This window comes from Coffea arabica, chromosome 3c (assembly GCF_036785885.1).
Source record: "Coffea arabica cultivar ET-39 chromosome 3c, Coffea Arabica ET-39 HiFi, whole genome shotgun sequence".
NCBI classification, from domain to species: domain Eukaryota; kingdom Viridiplantae; phylum Streptophyta; class Magnoliopsida; order Gentianales; family Rubiaceae; genus Coffea; species Coffea arabica.
The window spans coordinates 3,862,879-3,887,622 of NC_092314.1; the positions used below are offsets into that span (position 1 = coordinate 3,862,879).

General features: G+C 37.4%; 4 protein-coding genes across 4 annotated transcripts; 3 read left to right on the top strand and 1 right to left on the bottom strand.

The window, feature by feature from the left end:
- The first annotated feature begins 5,349 nt into the window (after nt 1-5,349).
- LOC113734216 (auxin-responsive protein IAA14) lies at nt 5,350-7,732 on the top strand. Its single transcript, XM_027260618.2, has 5 exons — nt 5,350-5,767; nt 6,075-6,301; nt 6,580-6,715; nt 7,234-7,295; nt 7,465-7,732. Exons 1-5 carry the CDS (start codon nt 5,493-5,495, stop codon nt 7,500-7,502), a joined length of 738 nt encoding a protein of 245 aa, XP_027116419.2. The 5' UTR covers nt 5,350-5,492; the 3' UTR covers nt 7,503-7,732.
- A 4,499-nt stretch (nt 7,733-12,231) lies between these two features.
- LOC113734220 (phospholipase A1-Igamma1, chloroplastic) lies at nt 12,232-14,453 on the top strand. Its single transcript, XM_027260623.2, has 2 exons — nt 12,232-13,837; nt 13,951-14,453. The coding sequence occupies exons 1-2, from the start codon at nt 12,546-12,548 to the stop codon at nt 14,207-14,209; spliced, it is 1,551 nt and encodes a 516-aa protein (XP_027116424.2). The 5' UTR covers nt 12,232-12,545; the 3' UTR covers nt 14,210-14,453.
- A 728-nt stretch (nt 14,454-15,181) lies between these two features.
- LOC113734219 (protein transport protein SEC23 G) lies at nt 15,182-19,236 on the top strand. The gene is made up of 2 exons (XM_027260622.2): nt 15,182-16,255; nt 17,355-19,236. The coding sequence occupies exons 1-2, from the start codon at nt 15,521-15,523 to the stop codon at nt 19,008-19,010; spliced, it is 2,391 nt and encodes a 796-aa protein (XP_027116423.2). The 5' UTR covers nt 15,182-15,520; the 3' UTR covers nt 19,011-19,236.
- Nucleotides 19,237-19,930: 694 nt separating this feature from the next.
- On the bottom strand, nt 19,931-23,438 carry LOC113734221 (putative disease resistance protein At1g50180). The gene is made up of 2 exons (XM_072081909.1): nt 22,151-23,438; nt 19,931-21,880 (listed from the first exon to the last, which is right to left on the bottom strand). The coding sequence occupies exons 1-2, from the start codon at nt 23,190-23,192 to the stop codon at nt 20,058-20,060; spliced, it is 2,865 nt and encodes a 954-aa protein (XP_071938010.1). The 5' UTR covers nt 23,193-23,438; the 3' UTR covers nt 19,931-20,057.
- Nucleotides 23,439-24,744: the final 1,306 nt, after the last annotated feature.

A 24,744-nucleotide genomic window follows, 5' to 3' on the forward strand; every position in this document is an offset into this window, starting at 1 on the left:
AACATATTAACTCAAAACCGCGTAGATGGGAAGAAACATGATGAGCCCGAGGAAAGCCCGGTCAGACCCATTTGCAATTGTTAGACATTCCAAGCAATGAGTGCTATAATCAGCCCCCACCATGGGGATCCATTGTCCCAGCTTCAACCAACATCTGGAATAATTATTATTGTGGTGAAGATTCCCAAATATTGCATTTGTGGGCCTCACGTAATTAAATACGATTAGCGAGGACCTCTGGTAATTAATTAGGACTAATATTCTACTGATAGCCTGCATAACATGTCTCCTGAACTTAAGGTGGTAACTCCTGATGAAAGGAAAATAAGCAAGGTAAAATGACCTGACTGACTGGTTGACCAAGGACCAGTTTGGAACGTGAATAAGTTTTGAAATTAATTAAAAGCTTTATCGATGACGTCATGGCATAGCTTCCCAGAATATGAATTCTGGTTTGGGTTTTTCTTAAAATTATCTAAAAATAAAATTTTCAAATTAATTTCTAAATGAATTTGAAAGAAATGAAATGCTTATGATAACGTTTTTCTTTTTTCCTTTTTTTTTCATCAAATTTGAAGCACAGTTTTTTTTTTTTTTTTTTTGGTGTTGTGACTTGTGAGTTTTAGAATTACATGTTAAAAAGACAAAAGAAGAATGCAGTAGCATGTTCTATCAAAAAATAGAGAAAAAAAAACCGAGATTCAATTAATTTCAGAACTTAAACTCTTGCAGAATCCTACAATCTAGTTTAGCATTGGTCAACTTTAATCTTTTGAAAGCAAAGCGGCCTTTCTGCTCATTTAACGGGCAGCCTCGGTTGGCAAAGCACGGACAGACATGCAAGAATGGAAGTGGTGAAACTAGTTTAACCACTAGTTAAAGTGCAGAATCCCTTTTGGCAATTTCTAAGAAAGATTCACCACGAGGACATGTCGAGAATTTGGTACGATTTGCTCAAATTTTATAATGGATCGATAAACAGAGAATCACTTTTCCTTCCTACAACAAAAAATCAAGGCTTTAGGGTGAAAGTCCCATCATGTTCATGCCACATTAATCCAAATCCTTCAGAAGCATCAGCAACAAGGACTGAAGGATTTGGATCAATCTGGCCATGATCATGATATATAGGACTTTAACCCTACAGCCGGATTCATTGTTGTAGGATGTATAAGTGATTGTTTGTTTGTGGATCCACTATCAAATTTGAGCAAATCCTACCAAATTCTTGAAGAAGTAGATTATGATATTACATGCTCATGAAGGTTTGATTTAATAGTTAAAAGTTGAGATTCTAAAACTTGAGGATCTAGTAATTAAAGTTGAGATGATAAAAATTACACATCCTCTTACCAGATGTCAGTTCACTCTAATTTCGACAAATTCTTGCATGTTTTCTTGGTCATGTTGCTCAAGAGTGGTATTATTATTCTTTTTATTTCAATTTGGCATGCAATTTAAAGCAAACATTCATTCCATCAGATCGTCATCTTCTTTGACATCTCGATAAAAAAAATATATATATATATTAAACTTTTTTCAAAAAAAATTTTAGAGCAGAAAATCCTTATGTCACTAAGTCAAAAAGAGGTTCTCAAAGTTCGATAGTCGATGCCCGGCCACAACAGGATTTTCAGTTAATATATGTCTGCTTTTCTACATATATAAATGAAGATTAACTAAAAGTTACAAAATGTAGATCAGCATTTCCCTTCATTTGCTTAATTCTCTTTCACTTTCCTCGATTTCCTCGGTTCACGTCCAGGATAGAGTCTTTCCCGGAACAAGGGCAACAAGGCTTTAGTGCATTTGATGAGGAAGATGATCAATGTTTGTATATCATCTCTCGGCAAAGTGATATTTGACTCGTATTTATACATATCTTAGTGGGTATTAGGACCACCAAATATCCCCTCAAGAACTTAGGTTATTGTAAAAGTAATAAGACTCCAAAAGTTTATTTATAGCTGGGAGTCACTTTCTTCAATGAGATAAGAAGGAGATGTTTCGATTCATAAAGCAAAAAACAGTCTCTTGTATTCTTGTGTGATTTAGACTCAACCAAGTCAAAAGATGAAGAGGGATGTGTTTATCTTTTGGGAAGCCCTTTTTGGACAGTATTTCGGAAAATGTGGTTGGGAAAGTTTGAGGTCGGCACTAACATGGATTTGGGAGAGGGGGCGCTTAAAACTCATATATAGGTAGGTTAGAAAGAAACAGGCCAGAATGGGGTTGGGGGGATGTTGACTGGGCAAGGGCACAGCTAGGGTTTTGGGATGTTTCCCTCTCTTACAGATGTGACCTGTCTCAACTTCACAACCATACCCTCAAAGCTTAGAATGCAATGATGTTTATTATTGCAATTAATTGATGTTCATCTCTTGTGCAGGAAAACCAAAAAAAAAAAATTTTTTTTTTTTTTTTTTACACAACATGCCATTTATGTCGATCAAACCATGTTTGTAAAATTTTTTTTACTTCTGCTCATTACGTACTAGGGAAATGCATGCAATTATAGATGCAAGTAATTAAATAGGAGGGAGTGATACCTTTTTGTTACCTAAGTTGAATAGAGTTGTCCAAATCCTACTGGCATGGTAGTGCAAACAGTGGAAAGTTGCTGCTTTTCAATTCATGAAACTATTTCCGGTGGATATTAATTAGATAAAGTACACTATAATTTAAAGGCTTTTTATAACGGGTGCCCTCGTTAACACATCTACATTTTACCCAACCAATCATGTATATAGACACACTAACAATTATTATTTTCTTGCACATTTATACAATTTTAGATAGAACGTAAATACAAGCATAACACTCCCCAATTGCGAATCACATGAGATTTAAAAGATTTGCAAAAGTAACTAAGACATTAGGCATGAAATACCTAAAATTTAAGCATAGAGAGATAAAATAATTATAAGATTGCGAAAATTAGCAATTATATTAATCTATAACTTTGAGACACATTGGATTTGTTACTTTCTCATTTTCTGTTGTAATTACCACTAGTTTTAGAGTTTGTTGATCTCTCAGGGTAGGTAGGGGTCCAAGCTTAAGTTTTGATTCCCCATTACTCTTCTAATAGTATAAAATTGAAAGAAATGGTAAGTTAATGCGTATCCCAAGTGCTTGTTTGGATTGTTAATTTTCAAAAATTTTGTAAAAAGAAATATGCTTTAACAATTTGATATAAGTGAGATAAAACGGTGATCCAGAAATGTGATCATAAAAAAAATTAAAAAATTTTCTTTGAAAAACTCCAATCAAACTCCAGTCCTCTAGGGTCTAATAGTTGCCACTTACATTTCAAATCATTAAAGCTCGTTCAATAGTAAACATCAGTCGGTTTTGTGTAGAGGAAGGGCATGTTAGTCTCATGGCATGAAAATGAGAGAGAGGGAGAGAGAGAGAGATTTTGTACAAGGCAGCTGGATGTTATTTAATGATATCAATTCAATGCATAAATCATTCGTTCATGTGTGTGCATATGCATGATGGGGCATTTGGGAGCTTCGCAGAAGAAACATGTAAACATACCATCTTAAATGGACCATTAGAAGGAATAAAAAGGAAAGATATAGAACCAATATCCAGTCACAAAACCATCCATCCATCCATCTTAGGACTGTCTATGCATAACTCCGATTGATAGAACAGTTACACTCAGCGAATTGAACTACCGGCATAATTAGTTGCAGTGATAATAATGTTTCTTCCAACATCTATCCCATTCAATCAATTTATAATTTCAATGAGTAAAACTTATCATTGTGTACACATTGTTTATGGTTGACTTGGTATCCTGCCTCGAATTATTTGCTTGCACATCATTGTGAACATCAAACTAAATTTAACGAGAGTAACGATGATGTAAGTCATGGGAAGTTATACTTTATTAAACCAAAAAAAAAAAGAAGAATAAAAAAGATGACGTGCATTCAGTAAATGGATCTGTTATTCAGTAAATGGATCTGTCTAACAGATATCTATTAAACACTCATTAAGATGTATTTCGTGTGTTAAATTTTTGAAACGGCAAGAATAATCAAAGAAAATGTATAAATATAAGAGAATATAATAACTGTTAATATATGTATATGCGTGATAGATTACATGAAATTTAGTTGCGTTAACCAGTATCTGATAGGTGGTTGTTAAAAAAACCTTTAGTAAATTGAGGAAATTTGAGGAGACAATTTCAGACCATGTCAGTACTCTAATAGTCTAACATGGTTCGCTTAACAAGCGCTTAGTGACACTGATTAAATGGGCAATGATGCTAACTTCTAGAAAAGTGTTGAATTGATTAAATGACGAGTGCCAATAAAGGTAAGTCTATGCGTTTAGATTGCAAATTGTGTGGATTAATGAGTAGCCCCATAGACATGCATTAGATAATCCCTTAATACTTTCTTGACTTTGATTTGTTTGATTGGACAAGTTATACATACAAGTCGAGCCATTCTGAAAAGGGAAGAAAAAAGAAAAGAAAAAGAGGAGAATATGTTCACAGGGATGTCCAACTTTAGGCCGCCACATAATTAAATTATTTTTTGCTCATATTATTGCAGCTCAAATTGCAAGCATCAGGGACAATATCTCACGTCTAAGCAACTCTTTCCCTACTTTTGAAACCAAAATTTTTCTACCATGATATTATTATAGTGTTAAAAAAAAAAAAAAAACAACAACAACTATACGAAATTCCTCTACCCTTTTTTTCCCCAACAAACCATTCATCCTTGGGAAAGTCATTGCTAATAAGTAGTACTAATAAAGGGAGAACCTTGCCGAAATTCATGGTCTATGATTGCTGATGGAACAACACATGAAAACACATGGAAAGAGTTTAAGCAACAATAAAAGGAAAAGTTTTTTCCCCACAAATTCATGCTTAATTTTGTTATTCTTTTACTTGGTTTGCATAAATTAATTCATCTAATACGATTAGAAAAAATGAAAGCTCAGTAATTGGGCGAGAAGATGATCATGCTAGTTACTTTAATACAGGACCACAAATCACTCTTCTTGCTTCCCTTAATCATGCCATTCCCAGTTCTTCACATATATTAAAATCACAACCCCCATAAAATAAACCCTAACAAAGATAAAATAAATCATTAGAACATCATAATAAAAATAAAAATTTCACCCACAAAAGCAAAAGCAAGGGCTTTTTGGTAATCTGGGCACATAAACAAATGTAGTAGTAACATGCCCTTGATCCCAAAAGATCAACATACCATGTATCTCCACGTGTCAATATACGATCCGTGGGAACCTGATAGAGCAATTTATGCAACCATTGGTATATATGCACATGAACCTCTATACATTGTTTCCCTATTTGCTACATTATTGCATTGAGTTATCTCTCTTTTCTCTTGCTATCTTCATTGAAAGTTCAGCAGACAAGAATAGGAAGAGGAAGAAGAAGAAGAAGAAAGAATAAAGGGATAGTGAGCTGAAGAGGGATTGATTTTTGGATGGAAGTTGCCCGGAAAATGACCACCATGCTAGGGGAAGAGCATGGTGGCTTGAACCTCAAAGCAACTGAGCTATGCCTTGGCCTGCCTGGAGGCGGAGGTTGCGCTGGAGCTGACACTGAGTTCCTGAAGATCACTGGGAAGAGAGGCTTCTCGGAGACAGTTGATCTCAAGCTCAACCTTCAACCTAACGAGCCTGTTGTGGATCTGAAGGAAAAGATGAAGGCTCCAGCTAAGGAAGCTACCAAAGATCCAGTAAAGCCTCCTGCAGCCAAGTAAGTCCTAAAAATCTCATACTTCCCTTGTTCCGTCATCATCTGCATGTTACTATTACTGACACTAGGCATGGAATCATATACACACTATCACACTCAGGGTCACACACACTACCGTACGTAAACTTTTATATTTTACTTTAGCAACAATTATTAGCCATGTATTAATCAACGAGCTATCGTTTAGGCATGTGTATATATAGAAAGTCTTGCTATATATCTTGGATGATTTTAGAATTATTATCATGAATAAGATGGATGGCTAATCATGAAAATATAAAATGTTTATGGTTTGAAATTGTTCCAGGGCACAAGTGGTGGGATGGCCACCAGTGCGATCATTTCGCAAGAATATCATGGCTCAGAAGAGCAACACTGAGGAGGCTGCTGCTGAGAAGGCTGGAAGCAGTGCTGCATTTGTCAAAGTTTCCATGGATGGTGCACCTTATCTTCGTAAGGTGGACTTGAAGATGTACAAGAGCTACCAAGAACTCTCTGATGCCTTGGCCAAAATGTTCAGCTCCTTCACCATGGGTGAGTGAGTAATTTTGTACTTTTAACCCGTAGCCCACATTAAAAAAAAAAAAAAAAATTGGTAGTAAAATAGGGAATTATCCTGGTTTCTCTTGATTATACATGTTCGTAGCCATCATGAAATCCAAATATGGGAAATGGTGATACTCAAGATCACCAAAAGTGGATCTTTGAATCATCGTCAAGATGCTATAGCCAACCATTTCTGATTGCCTTAATGTTAGTGTAACAATTAAAAAAAATCAACTCCACTACTCCTTATAAAATTCTGGTTGCAGGTAATTATGGGCCCCAGGGAATGATCGATTTTATGAATGAAAGCAAGCTAATGGATCTCTTGAACAGCTCTGAATATGTGCCCACATATGAAGATAAGGATGGGGACTGGATGCTTGTGGGAGATGTACCATGGGAGTAAGTTTGCCTTCTCTACTAAGAACTCTAACACATGCAACCTTAACCAAATTAATGTACACGAGCTGTCAGGATAGAGAAGTTTTGTTAACATATGTCCAAGGATTTACCAGATTTAAGATTAAGCACGTTAATCATGCATTGCCAAACTTGGGACTCATTAGCTAAATATTATCTGTATTTTGTCCGTGTCAGATTTTGCACATGAAATAATACACATCTTCCATACCAAGAATCACTTTCCCTTAACCGGCCGATATTTTGAATTAGCATTTAGCATTTCTTAGTTTAGTACTTGTAAAAATTTTGAGGAAATTGAACAAAGACTTGAGGATAAAAGTATCATGTGAATGGCAAAATTGGCAGCTTCTCAAATCACATGAAGCGATATACTAAAATAGATATCAAAACTGATGATTTGATTAACAAAAAGTTGAAAAAGACGTACAATTCCAAGAAATTAGCAAAATGATAGAGCAACAACCACGGCTTGCTAATTTTCACTTACTATCGTGCAGGATGTTTGTAGATTCGTGCAAGCGATTGCGCATCATGAAAGGATCAGAGGCAATTGGACTCGGTACGTTTGCAGAATTCCTGATTACAAATTAATCTTTCCTTTGCACTTAAAAGATTTTGAGCTCTCAAAAATTACAACTAACAATTTCAATATTCCAAAAAAGTTGAATTTTATTGAGACGAGAGCTAGCAAAAGTGAGCAATTTTTGTATGTTGTTTTGAAATTTCAGCTCCAAGAGCCATGGAGAAATGCAAGAGCAGGTGCTGAAGCATGCCTGCAGCAGCAGCTTGTTGTTTGAAGTTAAGAATCCATATAGCTAAATGAAGATGAAGCAGGATGTTGTTTGATCAAGTGTCTGTAATTTTCTTTTAATTATAGTATATAGATATTAAAGATCTGTGGAAATTTGTAATGGACAAGAAGCAATAAACTATATCACTATTGTCTGGCTTGTTTATTACTAATAATCATCTGTTTGCTGTTGCTTGTTGTTGTCTTGTCCTTGCTGTCATAGTTGTTGAGTGTTTTATTCCTTCAACAAAAAAAAAAAAAAAAGACTCGAATGCCATCAATTTTATTAAATTTTTCCTTCATCATGAGATTCTTCAAATCATGTATTGGATTATATATTTTTTTTTGTTCTTTTTATTTATTTATCGAGGTCATGTGTATTCTCATAATTTATTGATCTTTCAAGTCCATCGAAAACTCGAGGGAACAAGGCCATGTGCATGTTGATGGGGTAGTCCTTCATAATAACCAGTTATTATGCTAGCATTCGTTTTGGTATTTTAGATGAATGATCGATCGATCGATCTACTGTGTATTTATCTGTCTGGCTGGTAAAATATTGTGAGAGAGATTGAATGGCCGGCCATTAATGGGTTGGAATTTTATACTACAAGTGATGGTGGTTAGGAGCACATGCATGCCCCATTCTGCAAATTTGTGTCTGTGTTTTTAGTTGTGATATACTACTACGTATTCTACAACTTCTTTTATTTAATTTTATCCCTTCATTAAATTCAACCAAACCTAGCTAAGCCAATATATATATATATATATGGGAATTGAATTTTTTTTTTTAAACTATCAATTACAGTATATGTTAATAAGTGGAAAGTGGAATTCTATTCGGGGAACATTTTACTGTTTCTTGCATTAATTGGTTCATTAATTGGTATTAGGTAGTCAATACCATTTCCTTTTCAAGAAATTAGTTTATACCCATAAGTTGAACTCTTTAATGACTTTGATGGCCATTTCTCACTAGATCTCTCTATCTCTCTCCCCCCACTAATGGGCGTTCCAAAAGAATAATAATACTACTATTTCTTTGGATCAGAGATTGTGAACCCTAAGATATTCAACCCAATAAAGTATGACTTCTTGTTGGCAAATAGTTGATGGCATGAATGATGCTAGGGACACAAAAATGGGAATGATCCCGGAAGCAACAAAAGCATCTAACAAAAGTTACTTACTTTTATTTAGTTTTTTTTTTTTGTTTTTGGTAACAAAAGTTGCTCTACTTGGTAGGCGATGAGTGATATGGCTGTGTTGAAGCCTCACTTACAATTCCCTGCAGGAATAGTAAATTATGCAAGCAAACTGATGATGTTCCTGGGATAGGGCATAATGAGAAGACACATTCCACAAAGTTCATATCTAAAACTTTTTAATCAGACGCGCGATCCTATTTTTACTCCTACTTTATCCTACACGCTAAAGAGAGATCCAATGGAACTTAGTAAAATCGATGGAGACCAAACTACTATCGATCCAGACTAATATTAATATGAAGCTTAGCAAGTAAGAATGTACCTTACATTATACAAATTTTTTTAAGGCCTGGTATTTCATTTGTACATGTAATTAAACCTGTGTGGCAGATTAATGACTCTCTTCAGTCTTGGATTCAAGCAATACTTTAGAGTTTTCTTCATACAATTAAAATATTAGACAACCTTATGCATCCTAAAATATTGAAATCTTCACTACTCAAGCTGGATCTTGCATACTACACTTCCATATATAATGTTTTTTTTTTCTTTTATGGTTTCTTTTTCATTTTGTAACCCTAGCTACGATGCCTTTTTGGTGGATCCAAGACTTCGAGTCCATGCCATGATTTTCTCACTGTGTCTCCTTTATGTCATTTTTAAGGTTAAGCTCGACAACAATACTACAAAGATCAAGAAAATTCATGCACATTCTACAATAAACGCAAGTATGGTCCATCCATCGTATTCAGATACACTGACTTGACTATGATATTAAACGAAAATCCTCCGAATTTTTTTTTGGTCCCTTTTAGTAAGCTTCTCCAAACCCTTGAACATGCATAATACAATTAAAGTTGAGGCACAGACCTCGTAGCTGAATAGTATTGGTTATTTGAAGCCTCTAAATCAACTTTTGTTGGTTAAATTTTTCTAAAGTATATGGGTAATAAAACTAAGGAAAAGATTAAAAAATCATAGCTATGTAGTATAATATTGCTAATGTTACGACCTTGTTTGGATTGTCAATTTTTTTTTCAAAATTTTTTTACATTTTTCATGAACACATTTTCCAATCAACTTTTTATCTCGCATACATCAAATCGTAATAGTATATTCTTTCTTAGAAAACTTGAAAAAATAGCAATGCAACAATACCAATCACTACACGCAATTTACAGATTACAAGATACCAGTTACTAGACACAATTTATTAAATTGATAACTTTTTTTTTTATATACTACCAATGTAAAGATTTTTTTGTACAAGTAGATTTAGATCAAACTACATAATAAGAATTCAAATTTAAAATTTAAATCATGCACATATGACATATATTCTAGGCTATCAGTATAAAACAATCACTACACACTATCAGTGCATAAAAAATTAATTTTAATAAATTAGCAATCCAATAATACCAATCATACATGCAATTTACAAATTACAAGATACCAGCTACTACACACAATTTATTAAATTGATGCCTTTTTTTTAGATATTGCTAGTGTAAAGATTTTTTTTTACACAAGCAGATTTTGATCATACTATATAATATTAATTCAAATTTAAAATTTAAATCATGCGCAAGTGACATATATTCAACGCTATTAGTATAAGAAACGGTAACATCCCTAGTGCTAGCTACCCTTGACAATTTAGCCTAAGGGCTAGATCTTCGTTTGTGCCCATTCCGGACTTAAGCCCACACCATCCGAATACCTGAAAAGACATACCAGGGCATGTTCACAACTCCAACCCCGTATCAAATTATAAGGTCGCCAGACTCATGAGTGTGACCCTTTTTGGCCCATTCGTAATGCATCAGGCCATTAGATGTTGGTGCTCGTTGGATCTAGAATGGGTCATGGTGCAGATATAAGGTCCTCTGAACGTGGCTTCTACATGCTAGGTAGATTCTAGTGCCTAGTTGGGAGTTTAGGATGGATAAGAGAAGGAGAGAAAGTTAGGTAAGTAGAAAAGAAAAGAAGAGAAGAAAAAAAAAAGAAAAGAAGAGAACTTTTGACAAAAAAAAAAAGAAGAGAAGAGAAGAGAAAAGATTGTTATATCCTTTCATATTATTTGGAAGATTTGGGAGCGGAAAAGAAAGAAGTGATTTTACTTTGTTTGGGAGTGAAGATGAGTAGAAGGAAAAAATTTTATTTTACAATAGTACAATATAATTTGGAACTCGTTTATTAATATAATATAATTTGACATGGCAAATATCAAGGGTAAAACTGGTACACTAAAAAAGTTACTAAAGTCCCTTTCTTGCATGGATGGAAGATTTTTTGGCTTGTGGAGGGATTTCAGGTCCCTCCCTTTTCTTCTTCTTTCTTTTGTTATTAAAACTTCCAAACAAAAGGATGCCTCCACTTTCTTTCTAACTCCTTTCTTTTCTCTCCAAATCAACTCTCCCAAACTAGCTATAAGCTTTACGAGCAAAAAGGGGAAAAGGAAAGCTTGAGACGTGAGGATAGATTTCACGAGTACCTAATCAATGTCCTTACTAACAAGAGTTAGGTATTAAAAAGGAAATGTCCAATTTCACCTCTAACTCCAGTGAGGAAACTCATGCATTGAAACGAGCTTGAATTCGCAATTAGCCTTGACTTATTATTTTGTCCAAAACTTGGATAGACCTAATTTTTAAAGATTCAATGAACTAATTTGTGCCATATAATTTAGTGAAATGGTATAGTACAATTTGATCATTGAATCTTTGAACATCGGATCTCACCAAGTATGAGCCTATTAATTTAACTATTCATGTGACCAAAATGGCTGCGGTGATAGATGGTAAAGAGCCAATTGCCATAAGATAGTGATTCTGTGATTGCCCTTAACTTTATTTCAATAGAAAAAGGAGGACACGTTACGTTTGTTTTTCAAGAGTTCAATATGCAGAACTATTTGTGTGATAAGTTCATTATTGTTGCTATGAAAAGGAAGCAAATATTAAAGTCAATTTGGGTCGTTAAGTATAGTTTATGAACATCAATCATGTATGACCTCCTTAGAATTTTCTGAACATGTAAAACGCAGTATGAACAAAAGAAGTCTATCGAACAATTTGTGATTAACCAGTCAAACAATTTGACAATACCTTTCCAACTACTTGATATTTTTTTGTCTCAAAACCAGAATAATACTTGTTCTGCAGCCCGTAATAATAATCCACATCAGACCGGCTGAAATGGGTATCATGTATACAAGAAATCAAGAAATAGACAACTGAAAAAGAAGTTACTTTGATTACATATCCAATCTGCAATCTTATCGTCTGACAATGGCATCCGAACCATTTTAGATTTGTCATGCGCTAGAACCCTTTCTTGAAGTAGCCAACTTCATTACTTTCTCACATTTTTCTTGGCAAGTTTTCAAGTTCGTCATTCTGAAGAGGGACAAGCAGTTTCTTCTGAGAAATCGCTGATAGCCAACAATCTACCAAACACGCTTAGACAGAAGATTTGTCAAGACACGACAAAACAGCAGGCAGATTCAATCAGTGTGGAAAAATACAAGATTGAGCTTTGATCCGTCAATACTCTATAGTTTATTGAAAAAATCAAAGTCTAATTCCAATGTAAACTGAGTAAAACCTCCCCCAATGCCAGGAAGGAGGCACATTGTTACTCTACTATCAACTTGGCTAAAAGAACTCGTCAATTTTTAATCAAGATAGTAGAAAAGTCCGCAAACAGGTCATTGCAGTCTGCATATAAATCTCCTTCCCCTGCTGGATCAGATATTCCCAATTTAACTCGCTTTTTTATAGGCAGAGTTTCCAACTGTCTATCAATGGCTATCCCTCTTCAAAGGATAAGATTATCATTGAAGGAGCATAAGCAGGAGAAAATCATCTCCACTGCACCATGCAATTGGTCAAGAAATTCATTTTTTCCTGGGGTAGTAGAAAGAGGCAGTGCACGAAAATGTCTTGTTACAACCAAAGTGGTACCAAAGAATGACTTACCAATCAGAGTTTCCGACTCTGAAAGGATGAAAGCTAAAGAAGGTGATGAAGAAAGAGTTGCTCTAACTAAAGAGCCAAAAAGAAAGTTGGCAGATGCTTGGAGAGAAATTCAAGGTCAAAATGATTGGGCAGGCATGCTTGATCCCCTTGACCCACTCTTGCGAGCTGAGCTGATACGCTATGGGGACATGGCACAAGCATGTTATGATGCCTACGAATTTGATCCATATTCCAAGTACTGCGGAAGCTGCAAAGTCAAACCAAGCATGTTCTTCGAAAACCTTGGCTGGAAGAAGTGTAGTTACGAGGTAACAAGCTATATTTATTCAACCTACAATGTCAACTTCCCAAAGTTCTTCAACGTCTCTCTGAATCCAGATGGATGGAGCCATTCAGCTAATTGGATTGGCTATGTTGCTGTGTCAAATGAAGAGTACTCAAAATATCTAGGGCGCCGTGACATAATGATTGCTTGGAGGGGCACGGTGACAAATGCTGAGAAGATTGCAGATCTGATGGACTTCCAGAACCCAACCACATACCACACGATTCCTAGCCGCGATCCAACCATAAAAGTAGAGGCAGGATTCTTGGACCTCTACGCAGGCAGAAACGTAGATTGTCAGTATTGCAAGTACTCAGCCCGGGAACAAGTTTTAGCTGAAGTGAAGAGATTAAAAGAACTGTACCCTGGCGAGGAATTAAGCATAACGATTACAGGGCACAGTCTTGGTAGTGCCCTGGCAACATTAAATGCTTATGACATAGCGGAAATTGGTCTTGATGTGATGGAAGATGGAAGAGTAATTCCTGTGACCGTGTTCTCATTCTCTGGTCCAAGAGTTGGAAATGCAAGATTCAAGGAGCGATTGGAGGGTTTAGGGGTGAAAATACTAAGAATTTTTAACGTCCATGACCAGGTGCCTAAGGTACCAGGAATTTTCTTGAACGAACTTGTACCAAAAGTGCTGCAACAGCTTGGAGGATGGTTACCATGGTGCTATTTTCATGTTGGTGAGGAGCTGCCCTTGAATCACGAAAACTCGCCCTTTCTGAAAGATGAAAGCAACCTGGTGTTCTTCCACAATTTGGAGGTCCTGCTGCATTTGCTTGATGGGTCAGTATCAGTACATTAATTATTTCCTGATTCTTTTTTTTTATTTTCAAAATTAAGGGAAGGAAAGAACTCTTTTAAAACACTTCAGCTACTCTCTGTGTGTGATGTGACAGATACCATGGCAAGGGCCGAAGATTTTGGCTTGCAGGTGGGAGAGACATTGCATTAGTGAACAAAACAACAGACTTCTTGAAGAAGGATTTCCTAATTCCACCAAATTGGTGGGAGACAAACAACAGAATGTTCTTCAAAAATCACTTGGGACAATGGGTTATGCCCGAACAGCATGATCTTGAGATCCACACACCATCGGAAGATGTACAACATCACCTACAACAGCTGAATCTAGCATGTCATGCCCAATGGCATTAGCTTTGTACCAGTGCCCCACTGATCTTCACAAGTCCTCATTTCCGCTGATGATTTTACAAAGTTAAAAATGTCAAGGCCTTTCATCTTGTATGTTGTGAATACAGGTGATTTTCTAGTAATCCAGAGAAAGTGAGCTAAATGATGGTCTCTCTCAATATATTATTGTTAGTCTGATGCTGACAACTTAATTCAGAAACAGCCCAGTTGATCTTCTTAATGCTGGAATATCAATATACTTTTTCAAGGTTCTTTTGCCACTTGAAATTTAATACTAATGTAGGCAAAGGAATAATTATTACACCGGATAGCACACAACCACGGAAATAATAAGAAAAAGCACATAATTTTTCATCCATTTTATATAGTAAGTACTAATTTATTCAGCTGCTTCCATCGATTGCAGCTAAAAAATTTATTTTTATTCTTTTCTGGCACTTTCTGGCTGAGGCAGCCAATGTTGTTGTGTTTCATACCCCATAGCCATAGGGTATTTATTTTATTTATTAATCGAGCAAAACCAGAATCAATGCTTACAACAATAACACCAAATCAACCAAATAACAAATCAAGAAAAGGTCAAAAAACAAGAAACAAAAAGTTAACAATTACTATCACTGTTGATACATTAGAAAAAAGTTTTTTTTTAAAAAACAATTTTTTTTCCAGCAGGAGAGGAATAGAAGTTAAGAAGTAAAGCAAAGAGAATTTTGAATTCAGAACTTTCAATTCCTGAATCTCAACTTTAACTACTTATGATAATGCGTCGAAGAAGAAATTGTTGTAAATTCATCTTGTTTGGATAGGAAGATTTGCAAAAAAAAAAAATTGAATTTTTTTTATTTCATTATAAACATAATTTTTAATTATTTTTTATCTCACGTACGTCACATCATAAAAAATATTATAATAATTATCTCAAATAATCATTTCAAATCTGTTGATATTTGACTCGCAGAAAATTATACACAAACGAACTAGAACGACGTGGTCGAAAGCAGTATTCAATTATTCATCCCTTAGCCTTTGATAATCACGTGATTCATCACGTGATCAAAAAGCCTGCCTTCTCGGTTGTTCTCTCAACGTTTATTCCTTTCTTGGTTTTCTTCTTGCTTCCTAAGTTTCCGGTCACCTGATGGATTCGTCTGCGTAGTGCCTACTGATTATGCCCAAAACCCCCACAAGAAGTACCAAAACCCAGACCCATTTGAGATTTTTCGCCTAAAACCATGCTTAAAATTAAAAACCCAAAAAGGTTTCCCCTAAAAAATCCCTTCTCATCTCATTTCTTGAGCTGAAATTTTCTTTTCCATGGATTTCATCGAATTGGAAGCAATTGAAGGCCTCAGATGGTCATGGAACTCGTGGCCCACAACCAAATCCGAGGCTGCAGCTCTGGTAGTCCCTTTATCAATTTTGTGTACTCCTTTAACTCAATTCGGTGACCTCCCTGTACTTCCCTATGACCCTTTGATTTGCTCCAAGTGCGGCGCCGTTTTGAACCCGTATGCCCGGGTCGATTATCAGAGTAGAATCTGGTATTGCTCGTTTTGTAATGGAAGAAACCCTTTCCCAAAATCTTATCTTGGAATTAATGAAAACAGTATCCCAGCGGAGCTTTTTCCCACTTATAGTACTGTGGAATATCATTTGGGGAAAAAATCGATGAATTTGGGGCATAACCCGCAAAAACCGGGCTTTGGTTCGGGGCCCGGTTATGGCAATGGGTTGGTTTTGTCGGGTTCGAGTTCGATTTCGAGAATGGGATCGTTTTCTAGCTCAAATTCTTCATTGGCGGGGTCGGACCGGGCCGGGTCGGGCTTTGTCCCAGGACCTGCTTTTGTGTTCGTTGTGGATGTGTGTACTGCTGAGGAGGAGCTTAGGGTGTTGAAGAGTGAGTTGTTGCATGTGATCACACGGTTGCCAGAGAATGCTCTTGCGGGGTTGGTGGTTTTTGATTCTTTGGTCAGGGTTTATGATCTTGGGTTTTCAGAGTGTTTCAGGGTGGTGCTGTTTCATGGTGAGCGCGAGATATCGTCCGAGCAGGTACATTGATTGCCAGTGCTAATATCAGTGATTGCATTTGGTTATTACATTCAGTGCTTATTTATTGGAAACTGTTTAGAACCATAGTTTATTGGGCTTTTATCTCATGTATTGTGTGGCCTAATGAGGATTTCAAAATGTATGAGCAGTAATTCAGTTTAAAGAATAAAATGATTGGTAATGTGCAACTTGAAATGAGAGACAAGAAATATGGATGGCTGTTGGTGATTCTCTGCTGGTACAAGTTTAGAATCTGAATGTGTGATAGTAGATGTGAGTTTTTCTGTGGTATAGCTTTGTACAAGATCTGATTTGTCGGCTCTCTGACGCACTTGCTTCAAACAATTGTTTAACTAATAGACAATAATTTACTCAAGAGCAACGCCATTTTAATGAAGTATATACTGTTGTGGGTGGTTTTATGCTGTTTCTTTCCTCAGACTCCATATTTATAGATGCATCTGGGTATGAACTGACTAGACAGATTAGCTTCCCCCTCTCTTCCCCTTATACTGTGGTTGAGCTGATGCATTTCTTTTTGCATGCAATTATCTTCTTTCTGCCGAAACTTTTAATGCTAATTAACTAATTAACCTGGATCACACCATCTTAATCTGCAAGCTAGAGTATTTTTTGACTGCCTTTATTCATGTGTTCAAAGTTCACATAGCTCTTGTTTGAGCATTTGTCTCTTTCTAAGTTCCTATAGGCCTTCCCTAGTCTAGGAAGGTATGATTATTTTCCCTGAAAGTGTCTGCAGCATGTTGGAAACATTTATTTCCAGTCATGTCTTTTTATGTTATGCTGCGTGTCTGTAAATGTTGTATTTCTGATACTGTATGTGTGGAAAGTTATGGCTACAAGTGCAGATAGTGGTTCATGCACTGGTCATCTCTCGAATTCTTATAATCGGTTCAGATATACCTCTTATGTGAAGTCTAATTAGTGTGATTGATTGCTTAAGCAGTAATATAAATGAATCTTTCTTTGTGATTTTTATGATGTATTTACTTAACCAGATACTTGTCTGAATGCTTATCACATGAGTGTGATAGAACATTTTGTTCGAGTGTAACATGTAGTAGTCGTTTGTCTCTAGACCAAACAGCTGTTGGGGATTCATCACATAAAGCAGCAACTTGGAAAGACATCAACAGTTCATAAACAGGGATTCCTATTGCCAGTATCTGAGTGTGAGTTCAGTTTCACGAATGCCATTGAAGATCTTCATTCTTCACCGCAGGCTCTCACTGGTCATCGTCCATTACGGTCCACAGGGGTAGCAATATCAGTTGCAGTTGGACTATTAGAAGGATGCTTCGTTAGTTCAGCTTCACGAATCATGGTTTTCACTTCTGGCCCGGCAACTATTGGCCCAGGCATCATTGTAGCTTCAGATTACAGTCATGCCATCAGGACCCACCGAGATATCGATAGTGGTTATGCTCCTCATTACATAAGGTCCTGTGAATTCTACAAGCGATTATCGAAGAGGTTATGTGATTCTTCAGTTGTGCTCGATCTTTTTGCTTGTTCATTAGATCAAGTTGGAGCAGCGGAGCTAAAGGTCCCTGTTGAGAGCTCTGGTGGATTCATGATGTTAGGGGAGTCATTTGACTCTGAAAAATTCAGAAAGTGCTTGAATCACATATTCATCCATGATGAGGAAGGGAATTTGAACATGTGCTTTGATGCTACTATAGAGTTAGTAACCACGAAGGACGTCAAAATCTGTGGAGCTTTGGGTCCCTGTGTTTCTTTGCAGAAAAAGAACAGTTCTGTGAGTGACAAAGGAATTGGGGAGAGTGGTACATATGTTTGGAAGCTAGGTACACTCAATAAAAAAACATGCATTGCTTTCTTCTTTGAAGTGGGCCATGAACAACACATCCAACCTAACTCTGCATTTTTCATACAATTCATAACTCAGTACAGATATGGGAATATGGGGATTCGCAAGAGAGTGACCACTGCTGCTCGAAGGTGGGTTGCGAATCACTCACCAGGAATTCATGCTGGGTTTGATCAGGAAGCAGCTGCTTCAGTGATGGCTAGACTTGCAATCCACAGAACGGAAAGATTTTTCGCTCGAGATGTTATCAGTTGGCTGGATGAGAAGCTTATTCTTTTTGCTTCAAAGTTCGGGCAGTATGTGCAGGAGGATCCATCTTCCTTCCATCTGGCGTCCAACTTCTCCCTTTATCCGCAATTTATGTATCATTTAAGGAGGTCTCAGTTCATTGATGTGTTTAATAGCACTCCAGATGAGACTGCGTTTTTCAGGCTTATGCTAAATTGTGAGGGTGTGGTTGGCTCTCTACTAATGGTCCAGCCTACCCTTTTTCAGTATTCATTTGAAGGACCACCAATCCCAGTTCTTCTAGATGTTTACTCTATCTTCCCTGATGTGATACTGCTCTTTGATTCCTATTTTAATGTCGTGATTCACTATGGATCTAAGATTGCGCAATGGAGGAAGCTTGGTTATGATAGGGACCCCAACCATGAGAACTTTCGAAAGCTGCTGGAAGCTGTTGACCTTGACGCAAAGCACCTAGTGGCTGAACGGATTCCAGTGCCAAAGCTCATAAAGTGTGACCAACACAGCAGTCAGGCAAGATTTCTTCTTGCCAAGTTGAATCCATCAGTGACACAGAACTCAACATGTACAGATGGTTCGGAGGTTATTTTTACTGATGACGTGAGCCTGCAAGTGTTCATTGATCACTTGCAAGCTTTGGCTGTGCAGGGCTAATGGAGTGTTATTAGTTACGAGCTGTTACCGGAAAACCGTCATATTGTTGTATAGCACTGTAAAGAGGAAAGGCGTTTGTTTGTTAATGAAAAGAAGGGCATGGGATTAACAGGTGTTTTTTAAGTTTACCCCTTCTGGACCGTGTTGTTATGGTGGGGCATATGTAGCTGTAAATGCTTTTCTGGTAAGAGTTATACGTAGTTGAGCGCATAAGCACTATTTTGAAGTGGAAGAAATTTCCCTTGGCATTACAGGGTATTCTGGACTGATGCAGAGCAAGTCCAAATCTGACATATCTGACGTACAAAAGCGGGGTTTCCAGTTACTTATTAGTATTGGGACGAAAGAAAGAGCTTCTAAATTTTTGCAAGGGAAAAATAGCGAGGTTTGGGTACTAATTCAAGGCGTTGGCTTGATTGATCGTGTAAATTGATAAGAAAAAATTAGTACCAAAATTAAAAAAGTTAAACTAGCAAATGCTATAACAAAATAAATGTAACTGGGGCTAAGACTGTCAAGGATTAGACGAACTTCTTAACAATCATCTTTCATAATTAGGAAAGGTTTAGGATCAATACGAAACCATAAAGAGCTAAAGTAGATATCATTTTTATGTTTTTGGCATATCCCATGATACAACTATATCAATATTGCTCTCGCAATATTACAGTGGATTAAGTGAACATTATTGAGACAATTGAAGCGCAATTTGATCGATAATACGCTGCACCTGAAATTGACAGGCCACGTGTCCAAGTCATCAAGAAGAGTAAATAGGAAACTATTATTGTAATAGTCAGGGGAACTTTTGATTGTTTTTATTTATATTACGCCGTTGACACCAAAAAAAAAAAAAAGGAAACTATTATTGATTCTCTTTAAAAAAAAAAATGTGAACATTATGGAAAACAATGAGGGGATTGTTCAATGAAACCAAAACCACTCGGTATAAATAGTAATTAACCCATGAAATTACACATTAAGCAATGACATGAAAGCAAACCAGTTAATTTGGCACTTTCAGACTATAAAAAGCAAACCAGCCCATCAATCCCATGAATTCTTTGGAGGGAGGACAGATTGAATTGCAATCACGGGGACGTGACAGATTTTGTCACGATCCGGTCCTCCTCGCCCATCGATCCCATGAATTCTTTGGACGATGAATTCTTCAGGCATTTTAATTTCCAACTTTCTGAGTGTTGTAATAAACCTCAGCCCATCAGGAATCATCTCCAGTGCTTCACATCTATCGATTGTAAGATGAGATAGGTTAGGCATGCATCCTTCAGCCACCACCCACTTTTCTAAGTTTTTTATGCCAATGATCTCCAGAGATGCGAGTTTTGGAAAAGCATTTGCATCAATAATCATCACATTTCTATCCACCAAGTCCACAAGAAGAAAAAGCAGTCTCCTCAAGTTGGGAAGATCTCCCAAGACACTCATTGGATCTCCTTCAATTGAACACTGCAGCAAACTTAGCTCACTGAGGTTCGAGGGGGAAAGGGGTGGTTCAACTTTTTGAAACTCACACCTTCCCCACCACAAGCTCAATTGGTGGAGACAGTGGCAGGACAAAAGATCTAGAAAAGGAAGCACTACTTCACCGGATGCATAAATCTCCAATTGAGCCTCCCGTAGATTGTGTCGGTTGGAATTCAAGTATTTGAGCATCTGAGGGAGATCGTTCTTCTCTTTACGGATATTCACAATTGCACCGAGGAACCTTAGATTATTCAACCCTGACAAATGTTTCAAGTCTCCGACATCATCGTCAAAGCCAACTAAAGTCTCCAGCTTACTTAAGCCAAGAAAGCTTAGCTGTCCACCTTCTACTTCTGTCCTTGGAGAAAAATACAAATGCTTCAATCCTTTCAATTTGCACAAGACATCAGGCACCGTAATCGTAGGAAAGACTCGTATATCAAGTGTCTCCAGGTACTGTAATTGACCTATGGATGATGGAAGTGTCTCCAAGGCACTGCCCTTTAGACTGAGGAATCTCAAATTGACCAGCTTCTTTATTCCTTCAGGCAAACCTTTGCCCATTAAACGATAACCCTCGAATTTGAGAACCTTTACATATTTGAACTTGGTTGAATCACATATTACTTCAGGAAATGAGATACTTGCCGTGCGACGTTCAGTTCCACCACTTAATGTTAAAGAACGCAGTTGTCCACTGGCTTCCAGTGCCATACTTATCATAGAGTCAACATCACCTAGACAATGCTTTTTACCATCTTCCATGTGAATGGAGCATCTAGGAGTACAGTCGTCGCGCTCTGTAGAATAATCCGACAAGGGATCATTTCCTCCTCGAAAATCAAGCAACTTGAGAAATTCAACTTCTTTTCCACGGGCCAGGCAGAAGTCCCTCATCAGATCATGAAGGTAGCATGACTCAACCTTTCTGGATGTCGAGAACTCATAAAACTTCACTTGAAGCATTGACCTACTAGCCATCTCATACAGGTACCTTTCAGCTACATCTGTCAGAGTTTCTCCTTTTCTGCGATGATCTGATGAGACCATCCCTTCTGCTGTCCACATTCGATACAACATCTCTGCATCTATGTCCTCATCCTCACGATATTGCCCCAGGTAAAGAAAACATGGCTTCAAGTGGTAGGGTAGCTCGTCATAACTCAGAGCCAACACCTGCAACACGGCTCCATACCCTTCTTCTTTGCCACCTTCACTCATCCTTATATACGAATCCACATCATTCTTCACTGTCTCCCACTCCTCGAGTGAAGTCTTTTGACTCAGAACTCCTCCAATTGCAGAGATTGCTAAGGGTAGGTTTCCACACTTGCGAACAATTGCCCTCCCTACTGCTTCCAACCGTGGACCACTTTCACAATCTGCAAGAGAGAAAAATGTAAATTGTGTGTCTCTATAATTTGTCCAGATGTACCTTTGTTATTTTTGGATGTGAAAATGTAACTATTCTCCCAACATTTCCACTTGGTTTGGAGACTAATGCTTCTAAATTTGCCAAGTAAAAAAGGCTAACAGAAACTAATGCATACAGGTATGAACGGCATAGAATCTATAGGAATAAGCATCAAACTTTATATTCTGTTTTAACTAATGCAAGTCAGATATATGTACTTCACTAGAGAAAAGCTAACCTGCGCCATTTCTTTTGGCAAAAGCTCTCTTTTGAAGCAACTCCCAGCCTTCATCCTCGTTCAAAAGGTTGAGTGGATAGGGGAATTCAACTTCTGCGAGTTTCTGGTTCCGAGTTGTAATCAAAATTTTGCTATCCGCCTCTGCAAATGGAAATGCTACACTGAGACGCTTCCAGTCCTCAATTTCCCACAGGTCATCAAGAACAACTAAGCTTTTTGTCTCTTTCTGCACTTTATAAAGCTCTCCTACCAATTCCCTCTCATCCATCTTCTCAACACTTTCCTTCCTCTCGTCCGGGACAAGCTGCTTCAGAAGGTCTCGAAAGACAGTCATCGTATTGCACTGTTGGGTAACCGAAACCCAAGCAAACTGTTTGAAAGCACGTTCTACTTCAATGTGCTTGTAGATCTTCCTGGCAAGAGTGGTCTTACCGAGACCGCCCATCCCATATACTGAAATAACTCGATGTGATCTAATTCGCTCATCAGTGATGAGGGACACAAGCTGTCTTATATCATCTTCCATCCCAACAAAATATTCCTCAACTTGATGGGGATAGGTTTGTCTCAGCCGCTGTTGATTCTGATCCAATCTCGCATTGGAACTTTGCCCGTCTTCAGTACTGCTCAATGCAATGACACCATAAGTTTGCAGATTTTTGGTGATGCTGTTGATTCCTGCTATGATGCTAGCTATCTCTGAACCAACTCTGTGAAGAGCCGTTCCTTCAGAAACTAGGCCCGCAAATCTTCTGAAAGCCTTGCGGAAGCCGTGGCCCCTTCTCCTGGATTCGATTTCAACGGCAAACTCCTCCAAGACATCTTCAGTTCTGTAAGCAAGACGCCTGATCTTCCTGACATAATTACGGACTGTCGAGTCATTCAGTTGCTTTTTGTCGGCGTCTTTCAACAATCGTTGCATCCCTATCAATTCTACTTCAAGTTCCTTGACTTGATCCGCCACTCCGAACAAGAATCTGGCTTCTTCAGCTAACAAATCCGTCACCGTTCCCAAAGCAAGGGTGACAGCTTCGCTAGCCATTTTGGTGCAACAAACAATAACCCACTTTTTTTCTAATTCAATTTGCTCTCCTACAAGCTGTATCTTGGACGATGGATACCCAAAGCCAAAATAATACAAGTATAAGATTGGTTTGTGCGGGCTCTAAAAATAGTTTTTTTTTTTTTTTGTCGACACAGGGGTGTCCGGGTCAAGACCCGAAGGCGGCCCGACTAATCCCCTGCGGGCCCGAGAGGAGAGACCCCATCCCCTGAACACGATAACCCTGCACGACTCGAACCCCTGGCAAGCACTCCTAAGGAGGCGTACGCTGCCAGACGAGCTGCCCAGGAGGGGCGGCTCTAAAAATAGTTAGTTGAGATGAAATAATTGAGCAAGGCAATTATTTTCCCCTGTACAGCACGACGGCTGTGGTCGCACATGGTTTCTAAAAGATAAGTCCGTACGATCTAGATAATATTTCATCATTTTTTAAAAGATTTTATTTAATATATAAGTGAGAGATTTCGAATCCAAAACTTTTACTTTCGCTTCTTTCCCTATCACCTAATCCATCCCGCTCCTCGTGTATTTCATCATGTTTCTTATCAAGGCCGAAATGTTGTTGAAGTTGAATTATTTTTTGTTGGGTGGACATAGGGAATTAATTATTGACAGAATTTCTTTAAACTTCAGCATAGCTTTAGCTTTAGATAGTTGTTAAGTTAATCTTCTATCCACAGCCAATGAATACTAAATTAAGGCATACGGCCGGTATTTAAATAGCAGAGGGACAAGGCAGAATTTTGCATTTACCCAATACATAATAAAAAGGTTAGAGTTGAGAGGAGAAATTTAGGATCCTGATTCTCCGCAAGTGCAAAAAAAAAAAAAAAAACAAAATTTTGATTAATAAAAATAAAGATGAGAAGAGGACTCCCCCCGTAGGACCCCAATTTTGGAGAAGAAAAGATTGGTGGTTGGGGACAGGAAACGAATTGAGTTCTGTCTAGTTCAATTCAATTTGTATGAACTGACAAATTTTACAATTACACCAAAATTGTGCAAACTTATACCAAATTTAGATTGGTTTAAATCAGCCGGACAGAAATAAACAAAAATTAAAATATTTTAATTTAGAGGATTGGACAGTATCATTAAAATTAATGTGGTGAAGTAAATCATTGGGGACTTTAGTCTTCACATAATTATGAACCGTTTCTTGGTTGCATTAATTGTAGTATTGTGAACTCTTATGCTCATTTAGCTTAATCATTTGCATAGTAGTATTTTTTTTTTTTGGTCGGTACTTAAAAAAAGATATTATGTTTTGATCTCAAACGTCACCAACCACAGTTAAACACAATGCAGATGTAATCAGCCCACAGAAAATATTAATGCTGGTATGTAAATGCGTTGAAGTCAAGATTATATTATTTATATCCTATAGGCATATGACATAGTTAAAACAATACACATATAAGCAGAAACACGTCTCAGTTTGGGACTTTGAGGATGTTCAGAGCTGCTGAAGGGCCGTTACTATATACTCCCTCTGTCCCGAAAACTTTGTCGTGCTTTGGGAGCTAAACTT